Below are 14,660 nucleotides of genomic sequence, written 5' to 3'. Positions count from 1 at the left end.
TTATCCACATCTACTGTAGCTGGCAGCATTGCAATAATACCTGAACTTCTGCTGGCACATAGCTTTCACAAAGTCCTTAACACCTGGCCTAGTAAGGTGACTGTCATAGTAATCAATAAGTTTACTGTAGATGGTGGGTACAGCCATGAAGACATTGACGGAGGGCGAGTCTGTGCTCAGAAAGTGCTCCCATACCTATAAAAAAAGATAGCATGTTTATTGTGGGAAGGGTAACACATATTATTTCCTTTTCTTTTTTTAACTTTGAGGGTGCGTTCACACCTACTGGATCCGCAGCGAATTTCACGAGATCCGCTGTGGATCCAGTCCCATTCATTCCTATAGACCACATACTCGCAGCGGGATTGACATCCCGCTGTGAGTATGTGCTTTAACCCCCCCGCAGCCCCCTCGCGGCTGCATATGAGGCTCCCGGCTCCAGGCCCGCTCAGCCAATCAGTGCTGCCGTGCACCGATTGGCTGAGCGGGACCGGAGCAGGGAGCCTGACATGCAGCCACATCGCCAGAGCAGGTAATGTATGCTCTTGGCGACGGGGGGTTAAAGCACATACTCACAGCGGAATGTCCGGTAGGTGTGAACACACCCTAAAACATAATTTTATATTTGCATATTTTAGAAAATAAGTGTGGTTTCTGTTGTTGCCAACTTTAAAGGGAATCTGTCAGCTGTTATTCACGTTCCAAACTGCTGACACTGTTAGATAGATGGTAGGACAAGGAGACACATGGTACATTTCATATATCTGTCTGTGCTTCCAGGATGTAGAGAAATGCTTTTATTTTCTGGTACAAGGAGTCAAACAGGCTTCTCCAAGGTCCTGATCTGCTACAAGCAGGAATGTCTCCTCTTCCCCCTTGCTGCTTGATTGACACCTGGAAGCTGAGTCCCAAGCAGGGTCAGGTATGGGAGGGGGAGGGAGGAGATGTTACAGCTTGCTGCAAACCAGAAGCTCAGGACAGCCTCTTTGACTCTTCATACTATTTTATCACATGTGATGTGGCAGGATTTAAGATGAATAGGTTTTCCAGGATTATAGCCTATCCTACAATTTGAGTCCTGGCACACAAACAGATTTTCTGATAGAAAGGCTTCCCACACAGGGAAGCTCGTATAGTCAGTCTGAGCTGACAGACTCCCCTAAAACATACTGCTATATGTGCACAATTCATTCACAATCTACATTAGTGTATACAAATGGGAATAAAAAGCTTGCATATCCACCTCTCTTTATCCAGTTCTGACCTCACATCAATTATGAAACATAACAGGTTATCCTGACACATAAACTTATATCCATTTCCTGTGCAGTTAAATGGCATCACTTTCTGGGCACATTTGCATTAATAAATCGAAACTGACTACAGCCGGGGGCTATGTTCACACTGCGTACGATTCCGTCCGCAATTCTTACGCCGCCGTACATGTGCGGCTGAAACTACGGGCGTGGAAAAAAAATCGACATGGCGCGGGATGCGTACGAACCGCGAACATACCCCCGTAGTACAGTTATGCTTCCCTAGCTTGTTTCGAAGTGATCTGAGGCAGGTCATTTACCTGGAAATCTTCGCCCAGCCCCGTAAACCACACAGAACCTTTTGGATCGAAAAATCAAGTTCAATTTGGCTGAAATAAGTACTTTGTACGGGACCGCATGGAAATCTTGTTCATTTTTCACAGCGCCGTATACGATCCGGCCGTAAGCTCATACGTAGTGTGCACTGTGCGGCCGTATATATCGTATACTTTCAAGCGAACGCATCAACCTCAAAACTACGTGCGTATATTCGCGGTTCGCACTACGGACTGATTCATACGCAGTGTGAACATAGCCTAAAAGAGAAACATGTCTTCTTATGCTGCGTTTACGCGGAGCGATAATTCGCCCGATCGTATGATTAACGATTTCGAAGTAATGATTTTTTTTTTTTATAACGATCAGCATTTAGACGGAACGATATATCGTACGGGAAAATCGTTTTGCGATCGTTTAAGCCTATCTCGCACATAGGTTAAATCGGTGAACAATTGTTTACATAGAACGATCTGCGAATTTTTTGCGAACGACGATTTAAGAACATGTTGTAAGATCAAAATGAACGATTTCTTGCTCATCGCTTAATCGTTTGCTGCGTTTACACGTACCATTATCGTTCAAATTCGATCGTTATCGTGCAAATTTGAACGATAATCGTTACGTGTAAACGCAGCATTACCCATAGCTATCAGTAAGAGAAACATGGCCAGCCTGACTGCCGGGAGGGCGGGATAACACTATGGGTCTGTTTGTCAGGGGATGGCCTAGGACCCTTAGTTCCAGTGAAGAGGGAAATCTTAATGCTTTCACATACCAAGACATATGCTTCCAACTTTGAGGAAACTCGTCTCTTTTCTGTTCCACTATGACTGTTCCTCAGGTGTTTTCAGGGCAATATGGACGGATCGCTCATCAGCAGTTTGCCAACACCCGCACAATTCCACATTACACAGTGAATGAAAGGAGCGTGTCTTGAACAGGAGGTGAGATGCAGTACACATTGTGACTACTACACAGCGAACAGAGACAAACTATGAAATGTCAGCACCCAGACGATTGTCACAGAATAGCTCATCAGTCCCAGAAGACACTTTTAAGGCATGGCTGAGTATGGGGTGGAAGAACTTAACTGTCTTACACAGAGCCCTTAACCTTTGGGGAGAACTTGACAGAGCCAGGCCCTCTTGTCCAACATCAGTGTTAGCCCTGCTTTTCTCACTCTACACAACCCCCTTTGGACACATCATCTGAAAATTTGGCTTCCAGTACATTTCTATGCCAGCTGGGCAGTCAGCTGTCCCCCTCCATGCCATCCCTGCTTGATTGACAGTTAGCTAGAAGCTGAGTCCCAAGCAGGGTCAGGCATGCGAGGGGGAGTGAGGTGGTGTTACAGACAGATTATGTGACTGAAAATAGGGGTTGGGTGTAAACGAATCTCAGTGCCCGTGCCCTTTTTTCTTTAAGAGATATGTGTTGTCCCACCATGGGTGTTGTTATTAGTTACACCCTTCGCAAAAGCCTGTACTTTGAAGTTATAAGTGGTAATGTAGCAGTACCGGAGTTTTGCCACTAGATGTCGTTATTACAAGTATGTATGCTTAGATGTTGCACGGCTGTAGAAGCTAAAGGGTTATTGTTTGTTTATGTGTCACATGGATCTATGAGAGTTGTTTCTTCTCTTCACCTATCACCTCTCTCTTTACATCTTTCACATGCACTCCTTACCCACTCACAGCACAGTTTACACCTGCTGTAGGAAGGAAGTCACATGGATAGGGGAAGTGTGGTGTGTCTTTTACCGGTGATTCTGTAGAGGAAGGACGCAAGCTAGGACGCTCCCTACAGCAGTAAAGTTGGGCCCTGGCTCCTGCCAGGTCCCCAGTCTATGTGTGGGCTAGAAGTAGAGCACATGTACCTAGACCCCGTTTCTCTTTAAGCAACCTTATTCCACACTCTGCAGTGTTAAGACACTACTAGAGAGGACAAGTCAGGGATCACCCTAACTCACGCCGTGGACCAGAGGAACACAGTGCAGGACAGACTCCGCACAAAAGTAAAGGAACTGATCCGGATAGAGCAAAGTTGCTAGAAGCCTATGCACTCTATCCCGCAGCGTGGGTGTCATCAGTGAACTCTGACCACTCTGCTCATCCCAGGTAACAACGTCTGGGGCTTGTGTCACCCTCTAGGACGGGTCACCTGACACTGGTGGGCAATAGGTGGTGCAAAGACCAAAAGAGTCAAAACACAGGCATAAATATTCTCTCTACTTTCAAGTATTTTTCTTATTCTACCTCTGAAGTTGCGGCAGAGCACAGTACTTCATTGGGTTAGGACTCTCTCGACACTTTCTACCTCTCAACACGCAACCCAGCCAGCACGGCTGTATCTTCTGCTTCACTCTCAGTACAGATTTAGCCTATCAAGTATAAAGCACCCTATCAAGGCAAAGCTGTATTACCTGCTTCCTATATTAAGTAAACAGATCTTATTTATCGTAACAGGACTCAGTGATTCTTTACTAAGCACCTAAACAATGGACACACCCTCCCCTTTCTGTGGGTGGCAGTGCCAATAGTCCGTGTGGGTCACTACTCCACTCCGGCCCACCGTGACATTTTCCCAAGGGACCCCAAAATGACCCGGCAGGCTACTGTCCACAGGGGAAAAAGGTATAGCCAGCCCATTAAAATAAAAGCAGGTGTGCCACCATACTTGTGTGCCCCTCTGGCACTGGCGTCACAACAAACTACCACCGGGCAGGGCTGTACCTCGGCCAACCACCATAGGAGTGGTGTCACAGCTTACCATCTGCCAAGGTATCGGCCGTGCCTCTACACTAGAGGTAACCACCGCAACCACCACAGATAAACCACTGCCAAAGCTGTCTGGCTGTAGCTTACCCCTCCCCGTAAAGAACCTAGGTACATTTATGCCTCCATAATGGCTCCATAATAGTCGGCCAACATTTATTAAAGGTACTGTATATGGCCACTTTCAGACCTATACAGACAGAAATTGAATGCTGACATATTCACCCACCTTCAATTATACTATCCTATTTATAAATGATGGCTGAACCATTGTAGAAATGACGCACTGTAGCCCTTCTGCTTTCCCTTTCCTTATACTTTATGAGGTTCTGTGAGCAAGGTCCTTACTCCTCATGTCTGCTTTGAGGGCTAAATGTGTATCTCTGTAATTTTATCTGTATATGTACCTGGAGATTTATGAAATATTGCCACTAGATAAATATTAATATTATTATTCTTATGCTTTTCTGGATAAATAGACAAAAATTTCCACAGACAAATCTTGTAAAAAGTCTTCTCAAAAGAGTGGAAACTGTAACAACTGCAAACAGAAACCCCAGGCCCTCCATGACGTGACTATATTAGAATCAATGGAACTCTATCATAGAGGGGCTAGGGTTTCCTCCCACTAAGGGTGGGTCGGCCACCTCCAGTGCTTCAGCCTGGGCCTGGTGGTACAGTCACTTTAATGCTCCTGTAGATGTAATGTGTTCAAATACTATTTTAGTGTATTGCCAGGTCCTTTATTCATAAAGCACAGAAAATGATACAATATGTAAAAAACTTCTTAAACTGGTCTAGTGAATAGTCATGAGGACCACTGCCGGATCAGCGGTGAATTCCATGCTGCAGGCGGAGGTTCAGGTCTTTGAATATGCATGAGATTGTAATGTGAAAAAACCCCACTAAATGAAAATGGGGTTGTGTGCAGTAAGGTCACATGCGTTTGTAGCCACGGAGTCACCCGAACTTCCGCCAATTTATCGCCGATCCGGCAGCAGTCCCCATGAGAGGTGCACTTTAAAACTATTCAGTGAAAATGAGTGCAGCCATGTAATATTCCACACTGCAGCAGTTCCCATTATTTATTGCCATTCCTCACCGACTATGTAGCAGTGCATTAAACTCAATAGGTATGAACAAACACCATCTGCAAATATCTAATATACAATGACTGTGCAGAATACAATGCTGTATACTATCAAGAAAAAAGACCTAGCCTGAAGAGGGGCAGTCATCAGCAGGATATCCACATTCACTAATGTTGTAGTATAAAAGCATGCTGGCTTCTTCTCTCTGAACATACCACATGTTAGTATGTTAGCAGGTAGTTTTGCACTGTCCTCTATGGAGTAGGAAAGGCATAACTGATGCACAAAATGCCTACTTTGCCATAAGCAGAAGTTAACGTACAGCTAACGTGAGTGGGGATTAAGCAACGTCTAGAATGAAGACAAGGAAAGCCAATAAAGATAGTACTGAAGCGGTGATAATGTATCAGAAATACCTGCAGCAATGACACAACAAGGCTACGATTACCTGTAGGATATATGAATGGTGTATATGTACAGGCTGTTTAGTACATTTTAGGCCCTTTTGCTACTGCCAATCCCCTCCCATGCCACTAACGTATGTTACTGCTAACAGAGACTGACAGGCCGACCCATTCCTGCTTTCTGCCATGAGCACACATCTTCAAGGAGACTGATCAAAGGTGAACTTTTCTCTGCCTTAGTACATGGATGCCCTCAGTGTACTTGTATAAACCACCAGGTTTTATATTCCCCAGAGCTGTTTATAGTCTCTGCTCCCCTCCCGAACCTCCTCCTCGTTCTTCACACCACTGCTCCAGAACAATTCTCTCTTAAACACTCTAAGTATTATCATGCTTTACTGCAGCTAAAAGAGACATCAGAACCGCCAAGCAACCACTTAATTCAGTGCAGCTGGATGAGAAGATCCTGGAAAATGGAGGATTAGACCACACAGCTAGGTCCACAAAGACTCAAGAACACGTAAAGGGGTTATCCAGCGCTACAAAAACATGGCCACTTTTTCTCCTCTCTTGTCTCCAGATTGGGTGGGGTTTGGAACTCAGGTCCATTGAAGTAAATGGAGCTTAACTGCAAACCACACCTAAACTGGAGACAAGAGTAGGGGAGGGGGGGGGGAAGTGGCCATGTGTTTGTAGTGCTGGATAACCCCTTTAATAGCTTTCAAATGGCAGAAGTAGTAAAACTTACCCTACAGGACGAGGAACATAGGATACTGTAACGCCCTCCAAACTTACAAGTGCCATTTATGTTGCCTTTTTTGCAATTGTGGTAAATGTAATAAAGCTCTCTAACTATATATTTTCACGTTGATTTCAGGTATAATGAGGAATTATAAACGTTTCAGACATTTTTATGTTCTAATTATAAACTTTCCAGTTAAAAACTATTTGAATATGAAAATAAATTATTGATAAATTTAAGGGTGTTTTCCGATTAGAACGTACTTGTACCTGTGGATAGGGGACAAGTAAGAGATCACGGGGCAAACTCCAGATCACCCCCAGCTACTTTGTTTTAAATAGGGCAGCGAGTCGACAAGTGAGTGGCAGCTCTATTCATTCTCTATGGGGCCGCATGTACAGCATGCAGCTCTTTCCAGCAACTCCATAGAGAATGAATAGTTCTGCCGGTCACGTGCCGACCCGCTGCTCTATTCAAAACAAAGGAGCTGGGGGCTAATCTAGAGATCCCTGGGGGAACACAGAGGTTGGACCCTGTGGCTCTATAGAAAACAGGGCTGTTCTGGAGGGGGGTGTGGAGGTCAGACCCCCGCAATCTCTTACTTGTCCACTATCCACAGGATAGTAGCATGTCAGTTCTTTGGGCAGACAGTGGATTGAGCTTGAGTCAATGAGACAGGCAGAACTTCAAGTGGACTCTGCCGCACATCCTCTGCTTGATATTTCTGTGCGTATTCTGTAGTGTGAAGATACCCTTAGAGTGTTTGTCAGCCATGAGTAAGGATGCAGCTAGCACCTGACACACGTTGGCTTATTCCGGAATGACCATGATTATGTATTTGCTGTTCTTATGGGTCGTTAAATAAATAAAGATTTTGCCAACTCCTATCTTGTTTTTTAGAAGCCCAGAGATATACACTGTGTTTTTTATGGCATAAATGGACTTCCCCAATGGACTTCCACTGTTTTTGCTCCAAATGTATGCAGTATGAGTATGAGTGTGAGTTTCATCTGCTAAGTTTCCCAGGACTGGATCTAGCTTTTCCCGAGGAGCGGCAGGATGCAGAACAGAGGTCAAAAGTAGGTGACTGATAAGCCACTTGCCAAAGCGCTTCTCTAGGTCTAGACGGGCCATTCGCTCATCTCTAGCTATTACATTTGTGTCCTTATCTATATTTTCTATACATACTATTATGTGTTCATTGGTCCATGTTTGCTGCATACAAGTATTTACTGTATATAAAGTGAGTGACTTCTGATAACAGCGGTGTGTTTAGTGCTCACAATATGAACGCATGTTATGTTCACTAGTGTGGCAGATAGCGGCAACAAAACCACCTATGAAACTATTTAATTTTTGCCACAGTTTTATGTAGTGTCTGATTCCTTCAGGTATACTTTTTTTCCCAATTTGACATTTTGTGGAATGGTTACAGAGGCAACTGGGCCATGTCCAGCAGATACTGTACATAGGGCCTATCGTAACTAATTTAACCCCTGCACCATACCCACGGTTTCCAAGGCAACGGTACTGCCACTGTCCGATCTGGCAGGACAGTATGCTATGTTAAAGTGAACTGCTGAAAAAATGATTATGATAATTTGTCACAAATGACTATTATTACGCGCTTTACTGTTCAGCACAACTAAGAGAAGGGGAATGATAAAACCTCTATTCTACCTGCAGGTCCTTTCATATACAAACATTACAGTCAGTCTCTCCATGGCTGATAACAGGAGACAATAGATGATATCAGAAAAAATAGACCACACTCTTTAGGTCCAAAGCCATCTTAAATGCAATAATTTAATAAAGGATTAGTATAACATCTCCCCCCCAACCCTTGTTTCCTCACCTCCTTCGGAGAGAATTCCGGAAGCATGACACAAGTAGCTCCAACCCAGAGAGGACAGAGCAATTTGTTGACAATTCCATGAACATGATGAAGCGGCAAAACATGTAAAATACGATCAGATTTGGTCCATAACCATTCATCGACCAGAGCAGTTACCTGCATGGAAATATAAGAGCAGGGTCAGAGTTACACAGTGTGACTGATAACAATAAATTTATATGGCCGCAGAAAAGACCCAATAGCCAAAGAAAAAGCATTTGCCTGTTCCCCAACTGATCTCACACAGGTTAAAGTGACTGTACCACCAGGCCCAGGCTGAAGCACTGGAGGCGGGCCGACCCACCCTTAGTGGGAGGAAACCCTAGCCCCTCTATGATAGGGTTCCATTGATTCTAATGGAGTCACGTCATGGAGAGGCTGGAGTTTCTCCCCACTAAGGGTGGGTCGGCCCGCCTCCAGTGCTTCAGCCTGGGCCTGGTGGTACAGTCACTTTAAATACTAGGACTGCTCATTTGTCCCATTACCAAGCCATGTAAAGGGGCTTGTGCCTGCTACACAGACAGCGGCCCAGATTCACTTATCTGTCCGAGACAAAAATCAGACCCAGAAAGATAACAACCAAATACAGCAAATACAGCTCAGCTTTTATATCTCAGAATGGGCTGTGATTGGTTGGTTGCTGAGACAAACACATGTCTGAATTTAGTCTCAAACATGTCACCGCTTTGTATATTGATATCAGCAATGTAAAGGGGAGGGGTACCAAACATTGCTGGTCATATAGGGGTAAACTGTGGGAAGCCAATTGATTGTCATGGCAGCCCCAGAACTCTGCGAGAGATTGCCTCTTCAGCCAACCACAGGTACAAGCAAAGCATAAAGCAACTATAGGAACAGCCTCCCACAGGTAGGATGTACCAGCAGAGCATAGATAAAGCAACTATAGGAACAGCCTCCCACAGGTAGGACACAGGTAGGATGTACCAGCAGAGCATAAATAAAGCAACTATAGGAACAGCCTCCCACAGGTAGGACACAGGTAAGATGTACCAGCAGAGCATAGATAAAGCAACTATAGGAACAGTCTCCCACAGGTAGGATACAGGTAGGATGTACCAGCAAAGCATAAAGCAACTATAGGAACAGCCTCCCACAGGTAGGATACAGGTAGGATGTACCAGCAGAGCATAGATAAAGCAACTATAGGAACAGCCTCCCACAGGTAGGATACAGGTAGGATGTACCAGCAGAGCATAAAGCAACTATAGGAACAGCCAACCACAGGTAGGATACAGGTAGGATGTACCAGCAGAGCATAGATAAAGCAACTATAGGAACAGCCAACCACAGGTAGGACACAGGTAGGATGTACCAGCAGAGCATAGATAAAGCAACTATAGGAACAGCCAACCATAGGTAGGATACAGGTAAGATGTACCAGCAGAGCATAGATAAAGCAACTATAGGAACAGTCTCCCACAGGTAGGATGTACCAGCAGAGCATAGATAAAGCAACTATAGGAACAGCCTCCCACAGGTAGGACACAGGTAGGATGTACCAGCAGAGCATAGATAAAGCAACTATAGGAACAGCAAACCACAGGTAGGATACAGGTAGGATGTACCAGCAGAGCATAGATAAAGCAACTATAGGAACAGCCAACCACAGGTAGGATGTACCAGCAGAGCATAGATAAAGCAACTATAGGAACAGTCTCCCACAGGTAGGATGTACCAGCAGAGCATAGATAAAGCAACTATAGGAACAGCCTCCCACAGGTAGGACACAGGTAGGATGTACCAGCAGAGCATAGATAAAGCAACTATAGGAACAGCAAACCACAGGTAGGATACAGGTAGGATGTACCAGCAGAGCATAGATAAAGCAACTATAGGAACAGCCAACCACAGGTAGGATACAGGTAGGATGTACCAGCAGAGCATAGATAAAGCAACTATAGGAACAGCCAACCACAGGTAGGATGTACCAGCAAAGCATAAAGCAACTATAGGAACAGCCTCCCACAGGTAGGATACAGGTAGGATGTGCCAGCAGAGCATAGATAAAGCAACTATAGGAACAGCCAACCACAGGTAGGATGAACCAGCAGAGTATAAAGCAACTATAGGAACAGCCAACCACAGGTAGGATACAGTTAGGATGTACCAGCAGAGTATAGATAAAGCAACTATAGGAACAGCCAACCACAGGTAGGACACAGGTAGGATGTACCAGCAGAGCATAGATAAAGCAACTATAGGAACAGCCAACCACAGGTAGGATGTACCAGCAAAGCATAAAGCAACTATAGGAACAGCCTCCCACAGGTAGGATACAGGTAGGATGTGCCAGCAGAGCATAGATAAAGCAACTATAGGAACAGTCTCCCACAGGTAGGATGAACCAGCAGAGTATAAAGCAACTTTAGGAACAGCCAACCACAGGTAGGATACAGTTAGGATGTACCAGCAGAGTATAGATAAAGCAACTATAGGAACAGCCAACCACAGGTAGGACACAGGTAGGATGTACCAGCAGAGCATAGACAAAGCAACTATAGGAACAGCCAACCACAGGTAGGATACAGGTAGGATGTACCAGCAAAGCATAGATAAAGCAACTATAGGAACAGCCAACCACAGGTAGGACACAGGTAGGATGTACCAGCAGAGCATAGATAAAGCAACTATAGGAACAGCCAACCACAGGTAGGATACAGGTAGAATGTACCAGCAGAGCATAAAGCAACTAAAGGAACAGCCAACCACAGGTAGGATACAGGTAGGATGTACAAGCAGAGCATAAAGCAACTATAGGAACAGCCAACCACAGGTAGGATACAGGTAGGATGTACAAGCAGAGCATAAAGCAACTATAGGAACAGCCAACCACAGGTAGGACACAGGTAGGATGTACCAGCAGAGCATAGATAAAGCAACTATAGGAACAGCCAACAACAGGTAGGACACAGGTAAGATGTACAAGCAGAGCATAAAGCAACTATAGGAACAGCCTCCCATAGGTAGGATACAGGTAAGATGTACCAGCAGAGAATAGATGAAGCAACTATAGGAACAGCCAACCACAGGTAGGATACACGTAGGATGTACCAGCAGAGCATAGATAAAGCAACTATAGGAACCGTCTCCCACAGGTAGGATGAACCAGCAGAGCATAAAGCAACTATAGGAACAGCCAACCACAGGTAGGATACAGGTAGGATGTACCAGCAGAGTATAGATAAAGCAACTATAGGAACAGCCAACCACAGGTAGGACACAGGTAGGATGTACCAGAAGAGCACAGATAAAGCAACTATAGGAACAGCCTCCCACAGGTAGGACACAGGTAGGATGTACCAGCAGAGCATAGATAAAGCAACTATAGGAACAGCCAACCACAGGTAGGACACAGGTAGGATGTACCAGCAGAGCATAGATAAAGCATTTATAGGAACAGTCTCCCACAGGTAGGATCAGGCCCGGACTGGTAATCTGGCAAGGCGGGCAAATGCCCGCTGGGCTGGCCAGATTACTAGTCCGTGGGCCGCCCGGGCTGTCTAATGGAAAAAAAAAAAATCACCGCTGCGGCCCGCTCCTGACATGCTCCTCCAATCCAATCAACGTGGGGCCGCAGCGGCCCCTCATTGATTGGCGGAGCACGTCAGGAGCGGGCCAGCCGGGGTGAGGTGAGGTGAGCGGGCTGTGGTGGCGGGAGGGGGCTGCGGTGGCGTGTCTCCGCCCCGTTGTGCTTCCCCCAAGTGCCAAGGGCCGCAGACGTGCCGCGCGCAGGCACGTCTGCAGCCACCTCCACCAGGCCCCCAGCGGTGACGTCACTTCCCTGACGCGCCGCTGAGGACCTGGAGGAGAGAGAGGATAGCCGCAGCCGCCGCCGCCACGCTGCTGCAGCAGAAAGAAGATGCTGAAGATCCGGAGAAAGAAGCTGCTGGGAGCGAGGTGAGGTGAGAATGTTTTTTTTTTTTTTAACCCCTTCACATGTGGCCACACAGGGAGAGCATGCAGGGGGGCTATTCTATATGGGAGGGGGTGCAGGGGGGCTATTCTATATGGGAGGGGGTGCAGGGGGCTATTCTATATGGGAGGGGGATGCAGGGGAGGCTATTCTATATAGGAGGGGGATGCAGGGGGGGCTATTCTATATGGAGGGGGATGCAGGGGGCTATTATATATAGGAGGGGGATGTAGGGGGGCTATTCTATATGGGAGGGGGATGCAGGGGGCTATTCTATATGGGAGGGGGATGCAGGGGGCTATTCTATATGGGAGGGGATGTAGGGGGCTATTCTATATGGGAGGGGGATGCAGGGGGGGGCTATTCTATATGGGAGGGGGATGCAGGGGGGCTATTCTATATGGAGGGGGATGCAGGGGGCTATTATATATAGGAGGGGGATGTAGGGGGGCTATTCTATATGGGAGGGGGATGCAGGGGGCTATTCTATATGGGAGGGGGATGCAGGGGGCTATTCTATATGGAAGGGGGATGCAGGGGGGGGCTATTCTATATGGGAGGGGGATGCAGGGGGCTATTCTATATTGGAGGGGGTGCAGGGGGGGGCTATTATATATTGGAGGGGGATGCAGGGTGGGCTATTCTATATGGGGGGGATGCAGGGGGCTATTCTATATAGGAGGGGGATGCAGGGGAGGCTATTCTATATAGGAGGGGGATGCAGGGGGGGGCTATTCTATATGGAGGGGGATGCAGGGGGCTATTATATATAGGAGGGGGATGTAGGGGGGCTATTCTATATTGGAGGGGGTGCAGGGGGGGGCTATTATATATTGGAGGGGGATGCAGGGTGGGCTATTCTATATGGGGGGGATGCAGGGGGCTATTCTATATAGGAGGGGGATGCAGGGGAGGCTATTCTATATAGGAGGGGGATGCAGGGGGGGCTATTCTATATGGAGGGGGATGCAGGGGGCTATTATATATAGGAGGGGGATGTAGGGGGGCTATTCTATATGGGAGGGGGATTCAGGGGGGGGCTATTCTATATGGGAGGGGGATTCAGGGGGGGGCTATTCTATATGGGAGGGGGATGCAGGGGGGCTATTCTATATGGAGGGGGATGCAGGGGGCTATTATATATAGGAGGGGGATGTAGGGGGGCTATTCTATATGGGAGGGGATGCAGGGGGCTATTCTATATGGGAGGGGGATGCAGGGGGCTATTCTATATGGAAGGGGGATGCAGGGGGGGGCTATTCTATATGGGAGGGGGATGCAGGGGGGCTATTCTATATGGAGGGGGATGCAGGGGGCTATTATATATAGGAGGGGGATGTAGGGGGGCTATTCTATATGGGAGGGGATGCAGGGGGCTATTCTATATGGGAGGGGGATGCAGGGGGCTATTCTATATGGGAGGGGGATGCAGGGGGCTATTCTATATGGGAGGGGATGCAGGGGGCTATTCTATATTGGAGGGGGTGCAGGGGGGGGCTATTATATATTGGAGGGGGATGCAGGGTGGGCTATTCTATATGGGGGGGATGCAGGGGGCTATTCTATATAGGAGGGGGATGCAGGGGGGCTATTCTATATGGGGGGGGATGCAGGGGGATATTCTATATGGGAGGGGGATGCAGGGGGGCTATTCTATATGGGGGGATGCAGGGGGCTATTCTATATAGGAGGGGGATGCAGGGGGGCTATTCTATATTGGGGGGATGCAGGGGGGCTATTCTATATGGGAGGGGCATGCAGGGGGGCTATTCTATATGGGAGGGGGATGCAGGGGGCTATTCTATATGGGAGGGGGATGCAGGGGGGCTATTCTATATAGGGAGGGGGATGCAGGGGGGCTATTCTATATGGGAGGGGGATGCAGGGGGGCTATTCTATATGGGAGGGGGATGCAGGGGGGCTATTCTATATGGGAGGGATGCAGGGGGGTATTCTATATGGGGGGGGATGCAGGGGGGTATTCTATATGGGAGGCGGATGCAGGGGGGCTATTCTATATGGGAGGGGGATGCAGGGGGGCTATTCTATATGGGAGGGGGATGCAGGGGGGCTATTCTATATGGGAGGGGGATGCAGGGGGACTTTTCTATATGGGGGGATGCAGGGGGGCTATTCTATATAGGGGGATGCAGGGGGGGCTATTCTATATGGGAGGGGGATGCAGGGGGGCTATTCTATATGGGAGGGGGATGCAGGGGGACTTTT

The 14,660-nt window shown here is 47.2% G+C and overlaps 1 protein-coding gene across 2 annotated transcripts in view; it reads right to left on the bottom strand.

Moving 5' to 3' along the window:
• The window catches only part of ACSF3 (acyl-CoA synthetase family member 3), a 50,843-nt gene that overhangs the window by 23,742 nt on the left and 12,441 nt on the right, over positions 1-14,660 (bottom strand). For both annotated transcript variants that reach the window (XM_069966050.1, XM_069966051.1), the window contains 2 exons: positions 8,462-8,617; positions 41-195 (listed from right to left, as the gene is read on the bottom strand). In XM_069966050.1, coding sequence (XP_069822151.1) covers positions 41-195; positions 8,462-8,617 — 311 coding nt within the window. The remainder of the gene's footprint in view (positions 1-40; positions 196-8,461; positions 8,618-14,660) is intronic.

Source organism: Dendropsophus ebraccatus, chromosome 4 (assembly GCF_027789765.1).
Source record: "Dendropsophus ebraccatus isolate aDenEbr1 chromosome 4, aDenEbr1.pat, whole genome shotgun sequence".
NCBI lineage: Eukaryota > Metazoa > Chordata > Amphibia > Anura > Hylidae > Dendropsophus > Dendropsophus ebraccatus.
The sequence above is the reverse complement of the archived record's forward strand: the minus strand, read 5'-3'. Positions and strand labels throughout refer to the sequence as shown.